General features: G+C 34.3%; 1 protein-coding gene across 2 annotated transcripts in view; it reads right to left on the bottom strand.

Moving 5' to 3' along the window:
• LOC128986084 (spastin-like) overlaps positions 1-25,642 on the bottom strand; it is a 59,071-nt gene that overhangs the window by 16,896 nt on the left and 16,533 nt on the right. For both annotated transcript variants that reach the window (XM_054406202.1, XM_054406203.1), the window contains exons 4-6: positions 25,392-25,559; positions 23,755-24,012; positions 16,769-16,959 (exon numbers count right to left, since the gene is read on the bottom strand). In XM_054406202.1, coding sequence (XP_054262177.1) covers positions 16,769-16,959; positions 23,755-24,012; positions 25,392-25,559 — 617 coding nt within the window. The remainder of the gene's footprint in view (positions 1-16,768; positions 16,960-23,754; positions 24,013-25,391; positions 25,560-25,642) is intronic.

Raw genomic sequence — 25,642 nt, 5'->3', positions numbered from 1 at the left:
AAGTTAGTGAAGTTTTGTGGGCTATAACAGCTGATCAGTTGTTTTGTTTTCATTTTTGCTTTTGTGAAAACAAACTATTCTATTACTTATCTTATTTAGTTATCTATATAAATAAAATTAAAGTTTTGTCTGTACATTGCTCAGAATCACAAATGTTTAGGTTATTTTTACGTTTTATTCATTAAAGAAGCCGAAACAAGTCTCATCTAAATTTCTGTCTGTCTGTAACACTCAAGATGGCATTTTACGCAATCTTCTCCAAGAAAACGGGAGTACCTATCAAGATCCAAGTTATTTTAAGGTATTCACTGAATTGTTGAGAGTGTCTTTAGCCATTAAAATATGGCCTCACTACTTTGTAAATCAAATTACGGACGTTCAAAATTGCAGGTTGTGCGATTTTTGTCAAGTTTTTGTCAAATTTTTATCACATAATCATCTATGAAATAACAAACAGCTGTTCGGATCAAGATTAGTTTTTCTAGCTGTCACTGATATGTTTACAAATGTTGCTTACAAATACCGCAACCATTGGATCACGTTTTGAAGGCAAATCCCAACCAAGTGAGATTAAAAACGTTTTTCTTACATAACGGATTTAATTAATCGCTAGTGCAATAATGTAGTGTAATAGTGTAACCTAAATAAAATTAAATAACTAGGCATCATCCAGGTCAGGAACCAGAGATTCTTTGTGTATAAAATTATTCTTGAGTTTTGATAACCAGAAAGAAGACCTTGAATCAGTGTTGTATAGGGCTGGGAAACTTAAAATTTATTAATGATCGTCGCCAATAGCTTACAAACAAGGTTTCCATTAAATGGCGGTTGTGTAAAGTGTAAAGTAAAAAATCACAACTGCAGTGGGTGATTGTAACAGAGGTTTACGTTTTATGGATGATGCTAAACTTGCTTTTCCAATGTGTCTCCTACTCACCGTAGTAACTTTCAACTATAGGCCTACGTTAGGGCTATGCCTCATAGATCTAGGCATATAAAGCTTTTTTATTTTAATCATTGGATTTAACATATGGACCAACACGATCCGGGTGACATTTAATTGCGAAGTATTTTTTTTTGGCTTGAAACTTGTAGATACTGTATTTGCGAAGGTTTATATACAGGGTTAGTAAAAAGTGTGGAAACCCCCTGTTATTTTTTTAACGGCCCGTACTAGAAAAACATCATTTAAATATAAACCGAGTGATACTCTAGATAAATATATGCCGATGCTTGTTGGCAAATCTGTGCGTGCATACTTTCAATTTAAGACCTCAATCATGAAAATCGATTGGGTAGAAGAGCCAAACGAACTCGGAAAAGAGCAACCAAATTTAACTTCCATAAGAAATACATGGGGAGCAAATTTCGTTTACATGTAAACCGAGTGATACTCTAGATAATTATATGCCGATGCTTGATAGCAAATCTGTGCATGCATACCTTCAATTTGAGACCTCAATAAATAAATAAAAATGCCTTTATTTACGAGCGAGTTTCATGATACATGTTTTTCAAACTAACTCAAGCTAACTCAATCATGTTAATCGGTCGGGTAGAAGAGCCAAACGAACTCGGCAAAGAGAAACCAAATTTAACTCCCATAAGAAATACATGGAGAGCAAATTTCGTTTATGTATAAACCGAGTGAGACTATAGATAATTAAATGCCGATGCTTGATGGCAAATTTGTGCGCGCAGACCTTCAATTTGAGACCTCAATCATGAAAATCGGCCGGGTAGAAGAGCCAAACGAACTCGGAAAAGAAAAACCAATTTTTTTTAATATATGAGATTGTAATTGAAATGAAATGAAAATACCCCCGCCGCAGCAAACCTGCAGACTAAGCGAATTTCCATTTGACTGATTGGATTTACACTGAAATGTCTACTTAAAAATATAACATTTATTCCCGATTTAAATAGAATTAGTTTAACAAGTACTTAGGTTTGCTGCATCAGGGAGGGTAAAACTGTTTTTTTTTGTAAAATGTTAATAGTTAGTAAGAAATAAAAACATTTTCCAAATTTGATCAAAATATGTTCATAAACAAGCAAACTACAACAGTTTACTCATTCTCCATAAGAATAACATGGGAATTTTAAATTTACAATTTTTTGGAATTTTCTCCGTAACCATTAGGCGCATAATAACGCTTCAATATACTAAATTATTTGTTTTTTGAAGCTCTACAAAATGGTTTGGAAATAAATTGCTAAATTTTATGTTTTTTGGGTCAAAAATGGGAAAAACCTATTCATGCTGGATCGCGAACTCGTTCGAATAAACGTAGGTTTACACGTTTGTACCAAATTTCATCAAAATCGGATCATTTTTGCTCGAGTTATCGTGCTGACGGACACATATATATATATATATATAAATATATATATATATGAATTTGAACGGATGGTGTTTTTGGCCTCTAGGGACCTCAAAACAAAAAAAAAAATCGGTCCCGCGTCCAGGTCTTACCATGAGTACTACGGTAATAGCTTATTCCCTATATGGGAAATTCGCTAAAATGAAATGAAATATTTATTTGCCACATAGAATTTACATAATTGTGATACATCACCAGTAAACATATGACACGTCAGTTTTTCAAACAAAATACATGATATTATTTATTTTATTTCATTGTAGTTACCGTAGTAATATATTAAAAAATAAGGTCAAAAGATTAAAATATAACAATACCCCCGTCGCAGCAAACCTGCATACTAAGCGAATTTCCATTTACCCAGCTTGATTTCTTCTAAAATATTCCCTATAAATTTTCAGATTTATTTCCTATTTAAATAACATTAATTTTATTTTAGTGAGTAGTTAGGTTTGCTGCTACGGGTAAGATGTTGAGGTGTGTTTTTTTAATTGAAATATTGATAGCTTAGTATGAAATAAACCAAATTGCCAAATTTGATTAAAATATATCCATAAACAAGCAAACTAAAACAGTTTATTTATTCTCCATAAGAATAACATGGGAATTTTAAATTTAAAATTTTTTTTATTTTCTCCGTAGTCAATGAACATTCAAAAACACTTCAATATACTAAATTATTTGTTTTTTTAAGCTCTTCAAAATGGTCTAGAGAGAAATTTAGAAATTTTAAGTTTTTATGGTCAAAAATGAGAAAAACCCATTTTTACCCCATAAAACCCCCCATAAACCCCTGATCCCATGGTCCGATTATGCTGGTTCGCGAACTCGTTCGAATAAATGTAGGTTTACACGTTTGTACCAAATTTCATCAAAATCGGATCAATTTTGCTCGAGTTATCGCGCTAACGGACACATATATAAATATATATATATATACTTTTGTACCCACCCGGAGAGGCAGTCACCGCGCTGGTAATTTACTCGGTGTGGCAGTCACCCGCCCGAAAGCCAGTCAGCTCTCCCAAAAGCCAGTCAGGTATGGCTTCCCGTGCACTTTATACGTTTGAAAACAGCTTAACCGGTGCTGCTGCCTGTGTCGATAAGCGTAACTGCAATACCAATGCGGAGACTGTCTCATCGTGTCCGTGTGTTCTATCGTCTTTCGTGGAGTAGTGTAGCCAGTACGGCACCCTCCTCCCTCCTCGCCTACTTTGTAGCGGTAACACCCAGCGGTCGGTAACCTTCGTTTACTCCTTGTTACTATTGATGTTGGGATAGTGATTAACTACGTGTTAATGTTTAAACATGTTCATATTCCAAATAAAGATGATGCACCTCTAATAAGGAACTATGAATATTAATTAATTATAAATGGTTGAATCTTAAAAACCTACCCGGTCATCATCCCAAATTTTAATTTTTTTTCACCTTCAGTAGAAATTTTAGTCAATATCTCCTTTATTGACGTACAATATTTACAGTGTGTCCACGGACCGGGAAGATCGAGAATTATACGGATTTTCTTTATCTCGGGAAATATACGTGAATCTCCTCCGAGATACGGAAACTGTTTTTTTACGCTATTGCGTAATGCGAAGGAGGAACTATTACATGTGGCAACGATATTATTCTATCTGATAAGAATAACCACGAAACTACACTCGATAGATAAAAGATGTTTATAATAATTTTAATTTGGTTTATATAATTTGGTTTTATGATTTTAAATAGTGCAAATACGGGGGGGGGGGGGGGGGGTACACCATGACAAACGCCAGAAACGATTATTTGTTTACTTTTCAGATTCCTTATCAAATCTCTCTCTCTCTCTCACTTCCCCCCCTCTCTCTCTCTCTAATGATGTACAGTTTGTGGACTTTACTATTTAAGTTTCCCTGCAATTATTTCAGTTCAATCCTATACCTATCCTTATGGTTTCCTTTCTATTGTTTTTTTTTTTTAAATAGTAAAGCTGGCTAAACTTTTTTTTATTTCGTTTTCTTGAAACCAAACACTCTTTACCATCCGGTATTCTGCAGAGTAAAATGTTTAACACTGTGTTTATAAAAATTGAACGGCCTCACAATTTCGTGTTTTGTTTTTTTTTTTAAGTAATAGTAACTTGGATATTTATATATACCAATAAGTGCTGCAAGTTGTAATGAATGCTTCTGTTTAATATCAAAATAAGTTATGAATTAATTTTTGATAATACATCGGTCATTGAATACCAACTATAATGTGATAGGGTTTTCTATTTGTAGCTTAAACTTGCAAATACATTAGAACCTCGCTCAACTGGGATCGGATCAACATGATGCCTATTTATTATATAACCTCAGAAATCCCAAGAAAATGTTTTATGAATTGTGTTTTTCAGTCTAATATTTCGATATGAACTATATATCTATTTACGGCAATTTTTATCTGCAGTAGGTTCCCCATTATTGAATCATTACAGTTCATTTGACAAAAATAAGATGGAAGCAAAACGGAGAAATATCGATCAGTAGCTTCAAGGTCAAGCTATACGCTCGCACCTACAGACTGACAATCTTGCACTGACACTGACATACTGACAATCGTCTGCTCCTGTCTGCTGTCACAACACTACAACATTATGTGGTTGGGTCGTTGGGTGATTAGTAACCATGACAACTTGTGGATGGAGAGAAACCAAAGAAAGAATAGAACAAAGAGAAATAATAAGAGGGGTTTTACATCATTGTTATCTTTATCTTATTTTTATCACTGTTGTTATTACCAGAAAGACTTAAGTACAGTACTATGATTTTATAGTGTTTTATGAGTTATTTAATATTTTTATCACCATACTTCTGTTCTGAAACATCATGTAGTAGTAGCCTATGATGACTACGGTATCAGTAGTCTACTAGTCTAGATTTCCTTTTGTTTTGTTCTTTACGTGTTTTATTGCTGTACAGTAAGCAAGTTTTGTTTTGTTTGAGTAAGCACACGGTGTAGTTTTTATTACTGAACCAAGGTTAATGACATAACATATCATGGTTGCGCAATACCTATTGTATTTGACTATGTAAAATGCAAATTTATAATCACGTTAACGTCCATTTTTACAGGGTGTCCCCGAACGGCATTATTCCTGAGTAAGCACATATCTAAATATCATATTTAAATTTTCCAGAAGTCCGTAGTTACTCACACAGCTAAAGATTTTTGGGCCTAAATCATTTGAAACCTGTACATAACATATTTTTTGTCGAATTTTCGACCACTGGACGACCTCTAGTTAAATATAATTGTTAACAACAATTTTTATACTAAGCAATATAAGCTTGAATCGGACTTATCTGCCTTCAGCTAATCCATCATATGATAGTACGTTAGAGAGTATGCCCATGCTCAAGTTTTACTTATACTTGAAGAATGACTTAATTTAGTACCAAGAAATAAATCACACCTCTTTCATACACTGTACTGTGCTGTTTTAATGCTTTGTAGTGGACATATTTTGATCCAGTGGCGGGTGTTTGGTGTTTTGAATACGAATACTGAATGGCTCGTTTTAAGATCGTATCATTACGAATCGTATCATTTTAAGATTTTCTTACACGAGAAATGCATTTTCCATTTTTAAATTTCTCAGGTACAAATTTTATGAGATAACATTATTGCATTGTTTGACAATAATATTGTACTTAGGAACTTAAATAAAATTCAGGAGGTCAGTTATCAAACATACAATAGCCTTAAATAACGTTAAGTATTACTACTGACGTTAATCAAAACTAGTAGTCAATATTTAGGTTTGTTGCACTAGATTTAGACACTTTACTTTATTTTGGTAACTTTTAATTACGTTACTGATCAAAAACGCAAACTGCGGACTTGCATTTGCTATTTTATATTCAGGTCGGATTTATTTAAAACTAAACAAATACGAACTCATTCCTGGTCCAAAAATCCCCCTCTTCCAAGTAAGGCTATAACGGCACATTACAAAACGAGAAAGTTGAAATTCTCAGAACTCATCTGAATGTTCGTCTACCTCTTGGCGCATCCCTTGCAGTGATTCAATGGTGTCAGACTCCGACCAGCTTGTCGTGTGTCGAGTGCTCGAAACTGTGCAAATTTGACTGCAGTCATCTTCTATAGAAATAAAATTACAGTTTTGTCTGTCCATTGCGTAGAATCATGCAGTTTTTTTGTTATTTTTACGTTTCGTAGCCTAAGAAAGCCGAAACGAGTATCATCTCAATCTCTGTCTGTCTGTCTTTCTGTCATTCTGTATGTACCGACAAAATGTAAATTTACGCTGCCTACTCCGAGAAAACTAGATTACGGTATGCTATAGTATAAACACATCTACCATATCCATAATAATGTTCTACCGCTGCATCTTAACAGCAGAAAAAAGTAAATCACCAAAGAATCACACAATACGACAAATTATTTATAAATAAAAAACATAAGCATAACTGTAAACAATCCTATTTTGTCACTTCCAATTGTGTATCAAAGGTTTTTGTTGCGGCTTGGTTCAAATTAGCTGTTGTCGTAAATGAAAAAAAATAATAGTGCTGCACTCTATTGGCAAACCCTATAAATCCTTAACGTTGTTGAATATCATAGAACCAACTTGTGTAATTGAAACAGCAGGTAAAATTATTTAATTGATTTCAAATATGAATACTGATAAGGTTAACATGGGAATTCCCAGGGCCACTAGGGTGGAGCCCGAAAGGATCTGAGCCCGAAAGGATCTTTGAGATAAGAGTATGTCTATATGTTAATCTGGAATGTGAGCTATCTTCATATCAAATTCCAGCTCAATCTGACCAGTAATTAATGCGTAATTGAACTTCAAACAAACAAACAAACACACAAACTTTCACATTTATAATATTAGTAAGATAAGATTAGTAAGATAAGATGTATTAATTAAATATTGATTACTAGCTGTGTGACCGTTCTACGCACGGGGATCTTATAGTGGTCAGTTGAAACCTTCCTATATAAAGAACAGCAGATGGTTTGCATATTTTCAGATATACTGGCCAAACTATTATATAGAAACAAATACAGTATCTGACAGTTTCAAGTAAAAAAAAATGCGTAATAGATCTATGTGGGGTACACTTTTATATCTGATGGCACAAACAACTAAATGATTATTCGATTGTTTAATTTGATATATCGTTTGGTTAGTTAGGTTAGGTTAACCTTACCTAACTAACCAAACGACATAAAGTTAAAATACTATACCTCAACCTCGCCATTAAACATTCAGGTTGGAAATTTCACTATCAAAGGTGCTCTTTTCCTGTCTGTACGGAACACTGAGTAATATGCGCTACCAACTTATAAATAATTGTTTAGGCCTACGAACCCAAGAGATAGGCAATTGGTCTATTGGCTGTATGGTCCAGCGAGCAGCACATAGCGTTGAGAAGACACATTGGAAAAGCGATTTGAGCATAATCCGTAAACCTCTGTTACAATCACCCACTGCAGTTGTCACTGTACACTTTACACAACCACCATTTAAGTGCCGTCAATGAGTTGAAACCTTTTGTGTAAGCTATTGGTAACGCTTATGTAAAAAATATAAGTTTCCCAGCCATATAGAACACTGATTCAAGGTCTTTTCCCCGGTTATCAAACCTCAATAAAAATGTTATACACAAAGAAGCTCTTTTTTCATTTACGGTTACCCTACATATTATTGCACTTGCGATTAATTAAATCCGTTATGTAAGGAAACACGGTTTTAATCCAACTTGGTTTGGATTTGCTTTTGAAACGTGATCGAAAATGATTGCGGTATTTGTAAACAACATTCAATGTAAACATATCAGTGACAGCTATAGAAAAATAATCTTGATCCAAACAGCTGTTCGCTATTTCATAGATGATTATGTGATAAACATTGTGAGAAAACTTGACAAAAATCACACAAAATTGGGTTTTTAAACGTCCGTAAGTTTTTTTTACAAATTAGTGAGGCCATATTTTAATAGCTAAAGACACTTTTGCCAATCCAGTGAACACATTAAAATGATTTGGATTTTGATAGGTACTCTTGTTTTTCAGGAGAAGGCCGTGTAAAATGGCTTTTGGTCCGTGACAGACGGAAGACAGACAGACAGAAATTGAGATGAGACTTGTTTCGGATTCTTGAATGTATAAAACGTAAAAATAACCTAAAAGTACAGACAAAACTCTAATTTTATATATATATAGATTTGTACCTCTGGTGATTTTTATTAGAGGTTTATTGAAGTAAATAAAGAACAATTTAGAAACCATCCGACCAGGGTTTTTATTTAAAAAGTACGTAGGCCTATTTGATTGGCTTTGTTTTCTGAACTAAAATATCTATTTTCTGATCTATTTTGAGTTCCTGGTTTCGAAACATAATTTGGCAAAACAATTATTTATTCATTAAACAACTTGATCGGAAAATAATTTCTTAACATTGGAGGACAATTTTAATCATAAAAAACTTTTGAATTCTAATAAACCTAGCTGCTGTACCCGTGTTTTGCATCGGAGAGGATTTTGAAGAGAAAAAGTTTGATACACGTCACATATATCAAATCCCACTCCAAACACGTCATGTTAATACGTTTACTTCCTTAAATTAAGAAAGTCACAATCTCTAATTAACAGGCTCGTAGCAAAAATTAAAAGTTTCACAATTCGAATAGTTTCTACCTTTTGGACCGTAAAATCAAAGCACTGCATTTACAGCTGACTTCGTTTAACATTCTGTTATCTACATTCTTCAAAAATGTAAACATTGTGAAACTTTGAAATCCCATGGGGCGTAACTCAAAGAAAACACGTTAAAAGTAATCGGTATATGTGTTAACCAGGTATAGGGCTACCTCTTGAATTTATATCTATAATATAAAAGGCAAAGCCCTCACTGACTCACTGACTCACTCACTCATCACTAATTCTCCCACTTCCCATATACCTAGGAAGCTGAAATTCGGTACACCGATTTTTTGAGTAGAAGGGCAGGGGTGAAATTGACTGAAGTGACGGGATACCCGGTGGATTTTCGGTGACTGGATTCCAGTGGTATGCGGTAAAATATATAGTGACTGGCTTAGCAGCACAAATTTTACGTGACTGGCTTTCCCGTGCAAATGCGGTGGTGACTGCATTAGCATAGCAGTTTTTACGTGATTATATTTTAGTATTTTTAAGAAAAAAAGAGATATATACATTCAGAAATGTCTAGGCTTAAGATATTTACCAATATATATTATATATATATCATAGTCTTGAAATATATTGGGGGGGTGCAACTGACTGACTTCCAGTGTATATTTCATGTGACTGACTTCCCGGGCGCGGCCGTGTATATATATATATAAATATATATATATATAAATATATATATATATATAAATATATATATATATATATATATGAATTTGAACGGATGGTGTTTTTGACCTCTGGGGACCTCAAAACGAAAAAGTAAATCGGTCCCGGGTCTAGGTCTTACCATGAGACCTACGGTAATAGCTTATTCCCTATATGGGAAATTCGCTAAAAAGAGTTAGTTACAAAAAAAATTCATCAACTGAATAAGGACAAAGTAGTTCCAAATGTTCCCTAAGTAGTTTTTTAAAAATATCCATCTTTTCTGTTGATTTGATTTGGTTAGGGAGGTGGTTGAATAGCTTCCTACCCATATACAAAGGTGCTTTCTCATAAATAACTGTTTTATGGATAGGGAACTGAAGAGTGTTTCTATGTCGAGTGTTATATGGATGTTGGTGATTTTGTGATGAGAATGAGGTCAAGTGTTTTTTTAACAAATATACATAGTTGATATATATACACAGCATGAATTGTTAATAGTTTCAAATGTACAAACAGAGGACGACAAGAAGTACGAGGTGCAGTGTCAGTTAAAACTCTTATGGCATTTTTTTTTAAGAATAAAAAACCCATCTATGATCGGAGAGCTGCCCCAAGATATAATGCCATAGCAAGCCCTGGACATAAAATAGGAATGGTAAACAGTCAAAGCAGCATTTAGTCCCGTTGTTTTGAAGATGACCCTTAATCCAAACAAAGCTTTGGCTAACGATTTAGTCACCTGAACTGAAATTGATGTTCTGTCCATTTTAAATGTTCATTCATATACAAACCCAGAAATTTAATGTTTTCTGAAGCCTTGATTTGTTCCCCAGAATCCAAGCTGATGGTTACCTTTTCTGTATTTAACTGTGGATTGTGAAAATGAAGTAAGTGTGTTCACTTATAACCTAGTAGTAAAAAATTAAAAATGTAACTTTCTACATAGGGATCAAATTTTGTTTATGTATATGTCGAGTGGGATTATGGATACATTTATGCCGATGCTTGATGGCAAATCTGTGCGTGTAGACCTTCAATTTGAGACCTCAATCATGAAAATTGGTCGGGTAGAAGAGCCAAACGAACTCGGAAATACAATACAATACAAATCATCTTTATTCATCAAGTATTTTATAGCAAATACATGAATTGCGTTACAGAAAGGAAAAGAGAAACAAAAAATTAGGTATAAAAGTATCCTAAATAATAGATTACAAACATAAATTAAAATATAACATATTTCTAATCATTTAAATTCCAAAACTCTTCTATTGAATATAATGATTTAGATTGCAAATAGTTTTTCAATCGTTTTTTAAAGTTGCTGTAATTATGTTCATTAAAAATATTTTTGGGTAGGCCAAATAAAAATTTTTTGCCAATGAAACTGGTTTTTTTCTCAAATAACTTCAATCTGTGTTGTTCTACATGCCTGGTGTTTCTTAAATTGTAACTGTGAAAATTTTTAGTTTGATAATCTGAACTTTTTACATGTAGAATAGTTTCAAAAATGTATAAATCATAGATGGTCATTATACCCAATTTAGAAAAATACTTTTTAACTGATTCTCTGTTTTTTATACTAAAGATAATTCTAAGAGCTTTTTCCTGTTGACGTAGAATTTTGTCCAGTTTTTTTTTTTTTGTGGTACCACCATATAAAGCTATTCCATAAGCTATATGTGAATTTATTAAAGCAAAGTAGACAGTTTTAAGAGTTTCAATGCTTGAGACACGGGACATTTGTCGCAAAGCATAAATACCTGTTGTAGATTTTTTTACCACATGTTTCACATGCTCATCCCAGGTCAAATGCTGGTCTAATATTAGACCAAGGAATTTAGTGTGCTCCACTTGATTTAATTTTGAACCATTAGGATATATATCTGGTTGTAATTTTAATCTTGATTGCCTTGTGGAGAAAGATAAAATATTTGATTTATTTGAATTTATTAGTAGATTTTTGTTATTTGTGAATTCATTTACTGGACAGTAAATTTAAAAAAGACTTTACTTCCTCTTCTTTTTTAGATTTACCTGTAATTGTTATGTTTGTATCATCTGCATACAGACATACAGATCCTCCGGCATTTACAACTCCTGGAAACCCCCTTATGTAGCAAAGAAATAACAAGGGACCCAGTATAGATCCCTGTGGGACACCGTACTTTACTGTTTTGAAGTTAGAAAAGACATTTTGCGTGTATGCATATTTGCAATTTGGATAGTATGATGTATGTCGAATTTGAACAAATTGTTTAAATACTATCTGAACCAATTATATTCTTTATTATTTATGTTTAGGCCATGAAGAGTTTCAAGTACTTTATCATGTGAGACACTATCAAAAGCTTTAGAAAAATCCAAAAATATTCCAATAACTTTTTCATTGTTGTTAATTGAGTTGATAACTGATTCAATGAAGTTAATGCTAGTAGTGGTTGTGGATTTTCCTGGTCGAAAACCATATTGCTCTTGATCCAGCAACTGGTTGGATTCCAAGAAATCCAACAACTGGTTGCATACAACTTTTTCAAGGATGTTTAAAAAAAAAACTGGTAGCAATGATATTGGTCTGTCTGTAACTAGAAGGATCATTGGCATCCTCCTTTTTAAAGACCGGTATTATTTTAGCAATTTTTTGTTTAGAAGGAAAGATACCGCTAATTAAAGATAAATTAACAATGCGTGTTAATGGTCTTGAAATAATTGGGAAAACACGCTTAACAAGGGTAATTGGAATATCATCTACTCCTGTTGAAAATTTATTTTTAGCGAATTTCCCTATAGGGAAGTAGCTATTACCGTAGGTCTCATGGTAAGACCTAAGCCCGGGACCGATTTACTTTTTCATTTTGATGTCCCCAGAGGCCAAAAACACCATTCGTTCAAATTTTTATATATCTATATATAGATATATATATATATATATATATATATATATATATATATATATATGTGTCCATCCGCACGATAACTTGAGTAATTTTTGTCCGATTTTGATAAAATTTGGTTTGAAGGTGTAAGGCGGGATAAACTTGAATGAGTTCGCGAACCAGCATGATCGGACTATGGGAACGGGGGTTTATGGGGGGTTTTATGGGGTAAAAATAGGTTTTTCCCATTTTTGACCCTAAAAACACAAAATTTCACAATTTCTTTTTGAACCATTTTGTAGAGCTTAAAAAAACAAATAATTTAGTATATTGAAGCATTATTATGCGCCTAATTGTTACGGAGAAAATTCAAAAAAATTGTAATTTTAAAATTCCCATGTTATTCTTATGGAGAATAAGTCAACTGTTGTAGTTTGCTTGTTTATGAACATATTTTGATAAAAGTTGGAAAATACATTAATTTCTTACTAAACCACAGTACCTTTTAATATCCTACATAAAAAAAAACTTTTTACCCTCCCTGTTGCAGCAAACCTAAGTACTCATTAAACTAATTCTGTTAAAATAGGGAATAAATGTGATATTTTTAAGGAGACATTTTAGTTTAAATCCAATCAGGCAAATGGAAATTCGCTAAGTCTGCAGGTTTGCTGCGGCGGGGGTATTTAGTAATTTAACTATCTTTTCAATATCTTTTTTATTGACTTCTTTAAATTTGAAACTACTTTTAGGCTTTTGTAAATTTATTAAGTTTGATTGTGAAGTTGTATTTATGTTAATATTAGGAAGAACTTGATCTTCCACTAGGTTTGTGAAAAAATCATTGAATATGTTTCCTACACATGTGGAGTCCGATTCACACTTACCATTTAATACTACTTTAATGTTCTTTTCTTGTTTCGTTTGTTGTTAATCTCATGATTAATAATTTGCCATGTTGATTTAGACTTATTGGTTGAATCAGATATTTTTCTGTCAAAATATTGCTTTTTCTCGTTTAATATTTGGACTTTCAGTTCTTTTTTTTACTGGTTGACTCTATGTTTTAGGGAATCCGTTTTTAGATTTCTGTATTGCTTTTCCAAATCTGCTAAATATCCTTTTTTATGTTTTATATCATAGGAAATCCAAGCATTTTTATTGTTATTAATTTTTTCAGTCCTTAATAATTTAGGAAAAGTTGTTTCAAATGCATAAGAAAACACAGAATGAAAGGCATCATATTTAGCATCTACTGGGGCTTGGTACACCTCCAACCAGTTTTCACTGGCTAACAAAGTTAAAAATATATCCACATTAGTGTCTGAGTAACACCTCCTATTAACTTTATTTACACACTTGGGTTTATCATTTACACATAGAATTTCAAACATCTGTCCATCATGATCTGAAATACATGTTATAATACCAGATATATTTGTTTTTTATCAGTTATGTTTGTAACAATGTTGTCAATGGCAGTTTCTGACTCTGACGCCACTCTAGTAGGGAAATCAACTTTATATTCCAAGTTATATGATCTTAAAACATTAGTAAAAACAGAATAAATTTTATCATTTTTTAATACATTGATATTAAAATCGCCTGCAATAACAATATTATTAAATTTACTAGTTAAAATACTGCACATAGAATCAAGCTTATCCAGAAAACTTTCAGTCTAGCATTGTATTGGAGATCTATAAATACAAACCAGTACAGTACAAACCAGGAAAAGAAAAACCAAAATTTTTAAATATATAAGATTGTAATTCCCTTATAACCTAGTAGTTAATTAAAATAAAAATAAAAATTAAAAATGTAACTTTCTACCTTGGAACCCTGATGACCAATGAACAATAAAATATCTTGAAGTATGCCTGGACAAAAAACTTAATTTGAACTACCACGTCAATAAAAAACTGTCCCAAGGTTATGCACGCCTTCCAAAGCGTTCTAATCTACAAATCAATAATTCGGCCTTTGATTACATATGCAAATCCCCTATCCCTTATCTGGGGATTAGCTATATCAAAAAACAAACTCTCCAAAACTCAAGTGATTCAAAACAAAATTCTAAGATTAGCGGAGAATGCTCCCTGGTTTGTTAGAAACAAGCATATACATGAAGAGCTAGGAGTGGAGTCTATCTCGGCCTTTATTGAAAAAACCACCTCAAAATTTAAAAATTTCTAGTCGAAGGCTCCCAAGATCTATTGGATGAATGAAGCCTAAAGAAGTTTAAATATATTTCTCTAAATTAATTATGTTACAGGGTGTCTCAGGTCTGGGCGAACCCACGATGTTATTATTAATTTCTTGTTTATTTTGTTAACACTTATGTGAATAATGTCATCATTGAACCAGAAATAAATGCTTTAAAAAAACAAATGTAACCACAAAACATAAAGATAACATAGATATGGTTTACATAATCAAAGATATGTAAAACTATTATTAATGATAATGACCATTTTAACAGGAAAAATGTAATAAGATAACTTAAGTCTAAACAAAAGTATTCTGAATAATAATCTAAGGATGACACCCAGCATTTGATATTATGTATCCGTAAAGTTTATACTGAATCTGTTTTGCATTTTCATATTTGTTTTTTGAAATATTGGAAATTTAAGTACCGGTAAGATATTTTTTATATTTCATCAAAGAAATCCTGAGAGACAAAAACGGATTGCAGCATTGAGTTCAGCATAAAAAAGTAGTTCAAAATGATGGGTCACAACACCACCTTCATATTTAAATTAATTTATCACATTTCAAATGGCAGATCCAAGATGGCGGCCGAAAAAAATACATCCGTCATAAGCAAGTGATAATAGGTCGACAATGAATGGTGGTGTATACTTATCTTTATCTAGCACTATTTTGAGATTATGGTTTTAGTTTGTAAATGCACAATGTTAAAATGGGCTAAAAATAAAGATATAAAACGTCCTCATAACTTTAGAACGGATCAAGATTTTTAAAAACTAATTGCGGCATTGTAATCAGCGTAAAATTCTAGTTTGAAACAATAGGTCACAATCCTACCTTTACATTTGAAAAAAAAATGTTGTATCCAATATGGCGGATCCAAGATGGCGGCCAAAAATGTTAACCCTATGAAAATGAAGTAATTACTACACTACAATGATCTGACGTGGTCCGAAGTTGATATTTTAAGAAATGTAGAAAAAGTAGGGGGGGAACTCATTTAAAATTCACCCTGTATATAGATACATCATCAGTGATTCAGGAAATTCAACCACTTCACTCCGCAGTCCAACTAGGATCAGACCAGAACTACTCTTTTTTTCATGGTCAGTTTAGGGGATCTCACTGTGACCGGGTATGTATGATCGGTGTGCGTAGGCGATGCTAGCGCGACGTGGTGCCAGATTTCAGAACTTTATGCACACGCACACTATAGACAAACCAGCCCAAATGAGAACCACCTCTTTTCGGCAAACTTCGGGTATTTCCGTAATCCTAACAAGCTCAGGAGGACCAATCAGAGGCTTTGGCGTTCCGAAATTCACCATCCCGGATCTCGAAGCGCCAACGGATCTCACTATGCCGTTGTGTAAACAAACTGCGGATCTCGTTTCGACACATTTGTAAGAGCACAGACACACACAGCATCACTTCAAAAACCACTTTTTTGGGTCCAGGGGGACCCAAAACAAATATATCCACTCAAAACTCAAACTCAAAAATGTTTACGAAAACAATACTTTCTCCATATACGTATAGGGAGAGAAAGTAAAAACGACCTTGTACGTATTGATTTACATGAATCTTAAGTCTTAAGTCTCTTGACTCTTAAATCAACTGATTCAGAACTTAGAATGTTGATTCAGAATTAATCATTCACTCACTTTTGATTGTATAGAGAACCCATTCTTTACTTAAACTAAGCACAAAACTGTGATTGAAATTAAATCTAATCTTCTCACTTCTCATGGGCACAAGCGTGTAAGCAATTTTGTGTCTCTAATTCAGCTATCAATTGTGTTACTTGCTAGATGACATAACAAAACCTAGACAGTAACATCTCAGCAAAATTGAGACAGTATTTTGAATTACAATTCACTCAGGGGAAATCTATGAAGAAAACCCAAAATGAGAAGATTGTCTCAATACCTGAGAACAGCCTCGTCCAAGTCGTAAGGTCGGTTAGTCGCTGCCATTACAAGAACTCTCTCATCTTGGTTGGATGGTAGACCATCAAACTCAACCAGGAACTCTGTCTTAAGCCTCCGTGACGCCTCATGTTCCCCCTCTCTCCGCTCTGATAGAACACTGTCTACCTCATCCACAAAGATTATAGAGGGCTGCAATGGTAGAAGGTGTTAATTGTGACAGACTCAAATGATACTTAGATCACTATTTAACAAGATGACCTGTAAAAACTATAATATTGAGTCCAAAACTTGTCAAAACCCAGATTAAAAGGCTTTCTGATTGATTGATAAATGCTGCTACAACATTAGGGACTTCTTAATCTATAATATTAAAACGAAACAGGGTTTTTTTATTTCACGATTCTGAATCAACCACTTGACCGATTTTCATGATTTTTGTGTTGAAAGAAAGATAATTTTGAGAACTAGGGAATGTCGAAGCCATAATTTTAATTTAGGGTTTCAGTTTTTTAGAAATTAAGTTTCAATTTTTAAAAAGTCTAGCAGCCGACGCTAGCAATTCAAAGTATTTTCAGTGCTGGTTAAACCATAGACAAAAAGAAATAAATATAGACTGTCAGCTGTGCTGCGGTTAGCGTAAATTCCGGCGCCGACCGCTAGGGGTAATGTGTAGTTACGGCGCACACCGCTGCATCATCAAGCGCTAGCGACCGTTTCCATAACAACTTGGTAGTTGGGAGTAGTGTTGCCAACTTTGGAGGAATTCCCCGAAATTGGAGTTTACTGACTTATTTAATATCAAGCAATAAATTAATTTAACTGCCATCTTTTATTGTATTTTATTAGACATAACTTTGTTGTATTTTTGTGGTTTCATTACACTGATTCAAAGTATTTCAAAATGGTCTTGAAAAGTTGGGATTTAGTCTTTAATTTGATATCAAAGTCGGGAAACTTCATGATTTTACCTCAATCGCACTAGACGATCCCAACGTTTCCGTGACGGCGCAAGACGATGATGATGTCTACACGACCGCGGGAGATGTTCTTACACCGCGACCGTGCTAGAGGACGTTTTCGTGACCGCGGGAAAAATGATCACGTCTTTTCTGCGATAACGCAAGACGATAATGTCTACAATTTTTCCTACTAAAAATTGTAGCACTTCGGCTAACATCCTTGTTCATTGTTTGTGGGAATCTTCATATTGTAGCTGTAGGTGTTCTTCATTATATATAGGTTGGTAACGATGGTATTTTTTTTTTAAATCTCTATTTCTTATACTTGGTGGCGTTCTATGACTTTGCTATGTTCCACGGCTAACAAATCGGCTCTTTCAATGATTTCTCAAGAAATACAGTACAGTGTCAATTCAATGTTCTTATTTTGATAATAGATCAAATTGTCCAGGCTTTCTCACTTTTTCCATTGTAATATCATAGATAAAACATACTCCCTTAGTAGATTTCTCATCCTTATGGAACAGCTGAAGACGATTTTATTGTTAGTTCTGTACGGTATATGTAGAGGTCGTGTTTTGTTTACAATTTGTTTCCCCTTATTACACTCATTTAAAACAAGGTTTAACCAAATAATACAATCTTTTCATAAACAATAACTTGTCCCCTAGTTGTATAACCAAACAGTAAATCACAAATCAAGAAATTAACCATAAAATAATAGAAACAAAGTTTCGTCGACACTAGCGCCCAGTGTGGCGTACATGAACTAGACACGAAAAACGTGCTTCAAAATTTACAATGAGATGAGAAGTCTACTTGTGTTGGTTGGTCTATGGTAATATGTATGCAAACCCAAATTCTAAGAGTACAATTTCAAACAGGTCAGGAAGATTAAATTTTTTTCAGGACGCATTTCCTAGACTTTCAACTTAAATATTAACAGCAATTAATTATTCAGCTGATCATAAAGTAAACAAATATGTTCTTCATTAGGATAACAAGGTAACATTAAAAGCCACTGGGGCAGAGCCCAAGGGATAAAATAAATTTAAGATCAGTTTGAAAATAGACGCGACACGCTCTTTCCAATGAGACGTCAATGGTCAAAATCGGTTAAGAAACGGCGGAGGAATTTAAAGGAAAAATTTCGTGTTGGCGTATTAATTATACTGTATAGATATAGATAGATATATAAATACGAATATTGACATTCAACACTTGGAAAGCCACAGCAATACGTAAACGGTCGAGCGGCTGATAGGAAGCGATATAGTAGTAAGCATTTCGTTTGCAAGAGTGGTAGTGTTGGTAACAGCTGGCGAGTAGTCGACGACGGCATCGAATCGAATACCGATAACCGATATCGAACGGCGATAACGCTCTAGCGGCAGATCACGAAACCTTTCTTTGACAGTCTATATTTACTCTATTGTCTATGGTTAAACTAACAACTGATTATAAACTGTCATTGAAATGTTTATGTTACAAGTTGTTTGTATACAAAAATATTGTTCTTCGGTGTTGGCCTGCATACTATTTCACTTTAAAATTTAGTTTTTTTTCTACCGTGAAGGATCTGCTTTATCAGGAAATGTGTTACTTTGATCTATACATCTCAAACAGTTTAATTAAGTTTTGTTGTAAATGCAAACTGTGTAAGTAAGTTATTTAGTTTATGCCATGAACATTTCATCTCATATTTGGGAAATCTTTTTTCAGAAATTTATTGCTTAATCGTTAAAGATATAAGTGGTTTACGTGTTGATACTTCTTTTTTAGCGAATTTCCCATATAGGGAATAAGCTATTACCGTAGTACTCATGGTAAGACCTGGACCCGGGACCGATTTTTTTTTTTTGTTTTGAGGTCCCTAGAGGCCAAAAATAGCATCCGTTCATATATATATATATATATATGCATATATATATATATATATATGCATATATATATATATATATATGTGTCCGTTAGCGCGATAACTCGAGCAAAAGTGATCCGATTTTGATGAAATTTGGTACAAACGTGTAAACCTACGTTTATTCTAACGAGTTCGCGAACCAGCATGATCGGACCATGGGAACGGGGGTTTATGGGGGCTTTTATGGGGTAAAAATGGGGTTTTCCCATTTTTGACCCAAAAAACTTAAATTTTTGCAATTTCTTTCCAAACTATTTTGTAGAGCTTAAAAAAACAAATAATTTAGTATATTGAAGCGTTATAATGCGCCTAATGGTTACGGAAAAATTCAAAAAATTGTAAATTTAAAATTCCCATGTTATTCTTATGGAGGATAAGTAAACTGTTGTAGTTTGCTTATTTATTAACATATTTTGCCCAAATTTGGAAAATGTTTTTATTTCTTACTAGAACATTTTACATCAAAAAACACTTTAACCCTCCCTGTTGCAGCAAACCTAAGTATGTGTTAAACTGATTCAATTTAAATAGGGAATAAATGTGATATTTTTAAGGAGACATTTTAGTGTAAATCCAATCAGGCAAATGGAAATTCGCTTAGTCTGCAGGTTTGCTGCGGCGGGCGTATTATGTATGTCCGAATGTATGTGAGTCATACTATAATTTTGATTGGTAGTAATGAAAGTGTCAATTGGTGTAGTAGGTCTCTTAAAACTGTCCAATGAGCTGCAAGGTGCAGTCGAAACCAAAGTCGACTCATTCCATACCATAACTCTCCCCGTAGTATTGAAAAGTGCAGACAAAATATACAGACCAGTTCAAGATAACGGAGGTCGAGATAAAAACAAACAGAGAGCTAAAAGAAATGTGTAAACACCCAGATATAGGGGTGCTTTCCAGAAGTAAAAGGCGTGGATGGGCAGGCTATGCGTGGTGGATAGGAGATAAATCAACTTTTAAAAGTATATTCTACAGTACCACAAGATAAAATACCACTTGGAAGACCAAGAATTAAGTTGAAAGACCAAGTTATGAAATACATCCTCAGACCGGGATCTAAATTAGAAGAGACAGGGGATGGAAGAGAATGGGTGGCCAGAATCCTCATAAGGTGTCAGTCTGAGGTCACAGAGGTTAAGGTGCGGCAAGTGCATATATAAGTGGTATATGCAATAGTAGCAACTCTACTCAATACCAGTATGTGCGATCGGTCTCCAATCTCACTTAAAGTCTTTTCAAATCGACGCAACTGCAATTTTATGGTAAAATTATGGAATTTAAAATGCATATCGCTATATATTAGGTCTATAATCGGATGGAAGAAATAGGTAGTCACGTGACATTTGTTAATAAGGTCAACAACTAAAAATAACAATTAATTGTTAATTAGGTTGTTTTGGGGGCAGTTGGCCCCCATTAAAACTGCCAGAATTTGTCACTGTGCGTGTAAACTAGATGTTCTGAACTATTCCGTTTTAATTGACTACTCGATTCCCGTACGTAGGACGGGCCAACAGCTCGTCTATAATATTAAAACGAAACAGTGTTTTTTTATTTCACGATTCTGAATCAACCATTCATTTTTGTGTTGAAAGATAATTTTGAGAACTAGGGAATGTCGAAGCCATAATTTTAGTTTAGGGCCCCAGTTTTTTTAGAAATTCAGTTTTAATTTTGAAAAAGTCTAGCAGCCGACGCTAAGATTCTAAACTAGCTTTTGGCATAAAATAATTTGCTTAACATAACAGCTGTAAACATTCAGCTTTTGTGTCACAAATTCAGCATTTGGATAAAAATGTAAAGACATACTTAGGGTTGACTTATTTATACTATGTGTAATGCTAATCATTGATACGTTCAATTCTTCTGTAAGAGGATGACAGATTATATACGTAGTAGAATACTAGGATGTTCAAATTATTTTTTTAAAGCAATCTTTGTAATATTCGATTTGTTTTAGAGCAATATAATTTGTTTTAACTAACAGCTGGTTAAATATAAACTATGGAACTATGAGGTTCTCTTATTTTGTCATTGATCATAGGAAATAAGTAAAATTAGTAGAGATAATTATACCACAGTTTTAACCAAAATTAATTAAACCACAGTACAAATCAAGGCTTTGTACACGAGTCTTAATAAAAAAAGGATAAATGCAAATTATTTTACTGCTACACTTTTCAAGGAAAGATTAGAAAAATAACAATGTTTATAATATGTTTTAATTCTTCATGGTAGCTTTTTGTTTACAATTAATGTTTGTCTGCTTTAACTTTGTTTGGATTAGGCCCGGAAATATTGATGTCATATAAAGAAGATAAAGAATAATCAGGAATCACGATTTTAAATTACCACCACAACCTCAGCCGGGTTTTATACAAAGATAAACAGATGGATGACATAGATTGAACACAACGTCAACATTGACCTAGGATACTGCAATTAGACAAACCATCCTTTTATGAAATCGTGAAATCGTGGCGCCTATATCAGTGCCCCCAAACGTGAAAATATCACTTTTATTTCAACTATGAATATTAGTTTAAATTAACTAATATGGGAAATTACGATGTACATTTATTCAATGAGGGTGGGTAATTATCAAGGATAGAACCATAGATAAAACATACTCCGTGTTGGTTAGTCTATGATAGAACTGATAACGGTATGGATAATAAACATTGACAATTACGTCATTAGCTTTACTAGCGTGTTAACTTTTTATATTCCTGCTACATGTGACCAGTTCTTTTTTTCAAATGAATGTTATTTGAACCAAACAGCTGCTTCAAAACAAACTGTTATTGTTTTTACTTTTCTTTGTTTACGCTTATTTATTTAGCAATTAATGCAGTGAAATTGATATAAAGGATAGGTGTGACGATTAGTTTTGATGTTAGGACACCAAAGTTAAATTATGTGTACTGTGAATTTTATTGGATATTATCGTTTTATTTTAGGTTGTTTCTATTCAGACCTACTGGAAATTGTGTATAGTAGTTGTAGTGATAATAATTATGGAAGAGGCAGGTATGCTATGGAAGGTGGTATCGTTGACTAGGTCTATACACTTCTCAATTGACTATTACTCTCTCTACTGTAGGCTGCAAATCTCACACTCTTCACATCGTAAAAATTGCAGAATTGCTGTTTTATTGTAAAATTATCGGATTTAAAATGCATATCATATAGGCCTATGATGGAATCAAAACATATTTGGTCACACAACATTTGTTTACAGGATGATTTTTCACATTAAAACTGCAAGAAACTTTGTCTTTATATGTGTAAACTAGCCGATCTGAATTGTACATGGTTTTACCTGACTACTGAATTCTCGTACGTAGGACGGGCTAACACCTCGTAATACAATTAAATCTACATTTAATACCTTGCTAGTTGTAATAATTAATTTTTATTAAAAGGAAAATATTAAATAGCATCATTACTGACAAATCATTCGATTCATAATCACAAGCTCTGACCAAATAAATAACATGACGCATTGTTAAATAATTGTTATGTTGAATTTTAGCCTCCTGATCGCATTTAAATACTATAAATTGGTGTAAAATACCTGCATTTATGCGATCTTGTTTGTAGCTGAGTTGCTACTGGTTTTGTCATGTTCTTATTTATGTCCGTGTTTGTGTTTTGTTTATTTATTTATTATCTATTGATAACCTTCGAATGAAGCGAGAAGACATCTTAACTGCCTGAAGATGACTCCAATGTGAGTTGAAATCGGTAGCAACTCAGCTACAAACAAGATCGCATAAATGTAGGTATTTTACACCAATTTATGGTAAGTAAATAACTGTTGTGAATGGCAGCCTCTGAAATTGTGTTACATTATATACCTAAGTTTTATTTTTCATCTACCAGTTGACTTATCATCCCTTGCAGCTTGCAATTCTTATAAATAACTATTATAACTATAAATTCATTACAAATGTTAGTTTGTTGCTGAGACACTTCTTGTAAATACATTATTTTCTAAGTGTATTTTAATTTTTACCCGATCGTACAAAATTTTTAATAGAGCACTGCATACCACAATACTCTTCTAATGTTTAATTGTATTGAAATTTCTAATAAACTTACTTGTAGTTCTCGAGCAACCGCGAAGAGCGCCCTGACTAGCTTTTCACCCTCACCCACATATTTGGAAGTAAGACTTGCTGCACTTATGCTGAAGAAAGTAGCATTGCAGGCAGTAGCAACAGCACGAGCCAACAACGTCTTGCCGTTACCTGGTGGTCCAAACAGCAGAAGTCCACGGGCAGGTGTGCGTAGCCCAGTGAACAATTCTGGCCTTAGCGATGGCAAAATGGCCATTTCCTGAAGAGCTTGCTTGGCAACCTAGAGGTAAAATACAGAACTGCATTTACAACGATAATTTAGGAATTTAATCCATTGGGTAAATGTGTGTAGTTTATAACAACCTTATAATTTGTGGTTGGGAGTGAAAGCCCTATCAAATTTATTTTACTCTGTATCATATATAAATTGGAACATTACATTGTCCCCTAATTTGAAAAAAAAAATTACATTATATACAAAACATCTTATTATACATTAGGTCTGTGTGTTTTTATTTTTTTTATTATTCCTCGATACAGCACTACCTGATCCAACTTGGGGACAACACCCTTGAGAGCCATGAACTGTGCCAAGTATTTATCAGACATACCTCTTGTCCACCAATATCCTCCCATTGTACAGGGGAGCTGCCCTCCAACACCTCATCAAGCACTATCTGAGCAAACTTGGGGTCAACACCCTTGAGAGCCATGAACTGTGCCAAGTGTTTATCAGACATACCTCTTGTCCAGCAATATCCTCCCATTGTACAGAGGAGCTGCCCTCCAACACCTCATCAAGCACTATCTGAGCAAACTTGGGGTCAACACCCTTGAGAGCCATGAACTGTGCCAAGTGTTTATCAGACATACCTCTTGGCCAGCAATATCCTCCCATTGTACAGAGGAGCTGCCCTCCAACACCTCATCAAGCACTATCTGAGCAAACTTGGGGTCAACACCCTTGAGAGCCATGAACTGTGCCAAGTGTTTATCAGACATACCTCTTGTCCACCAATATCCTCCCATTGTACAGGGGAGCTGCCCTCCAACACCTCATCAAGCACTATCTGAGCAAACTTGGGGTCAACACCCTTGAGAGCCATGAACTGTGCCAAGTGTTTATCAGACATACCTCTTGGCCAGCAATATCCTCCCATTGTACAGAGGAGCTGCCCTCCAACACCTCATCAAGCACTATCTGAGCAAACTTGGGGTCAACACCCTTGAGAGCCATGAACTGTGCCAAGTGTTTATCAGACATACCTCTTGGCCAGCAATATCCTCCCATTGTACAGAGGAGCTGCCCTCCAACACCTCATCAAGCACTATCTGAGCAAACTTGGGGTCAACACCCTTGAGAGCCATGAACTGTGCCAAGTGTTTATCAGACATACCTCTTGTCCAGCAATATCCTCCCATTGTACAGAGGAGCTGCCCTCCAACACCTCATCAAGCACTATCTGGGCCAACTTGGGGTCAACACCCTTGAGAGCCATGAACTGTGCCAAGTATTTATCAGACATACCTCTTGTCCACCAATATCCTCCCATTGTACAGAGGAGCTGCCCTCCAACACCTCATCAAGCACTATCTGGGCCAACTTGGGGTCAACACCCTTGAGAGCCATGAACTGTGCCAAGTGTTTATCAGACATACCTCTTGTCCAGCAATATCCTCCCATTGTACAGGGGAGCTGCCCTCCAACACCTCATCAAGCACTATCTGAGCCAACTTGGGGTCAACACCCTTGAGAGCTGTGGTCTTGCTGGTTGTTGACTTCATCTTGGCTGATAGAGGCTTATGAACAGGAGAGCTGCTGGGTCCCTGTTTAAAACAATTCAACAATATTTTTTTGGAAAAGGGATTTTTTACCAACATTAAAGGTGTTAATATTAAAATATACATTG

The sequence above is a fragment of the Macrosteles quadrilineatus genome, unplaced genomic scaffold (genome assembly GCF_028750875.1).
Source record: "Macrosteles quadrilineatus isolate MER2022 unplaced genomic scaffold, UCM_ALF_1.0 Scaffold_2__2_contigs__length_208266976, whole genome shotgun sequence".
Classification (NCBI taxonomy): Eukaryota; Metazoa; Arthropoda; class Insecta; order Hemiptera; family Cicadellidae; genus Macrosteles; species Macrosteles quadrilineatus.
Note: the sequence above shows the minus strand (reverse complement) of the source record. Positions and strands in the feature narration are given on the sequence as shown.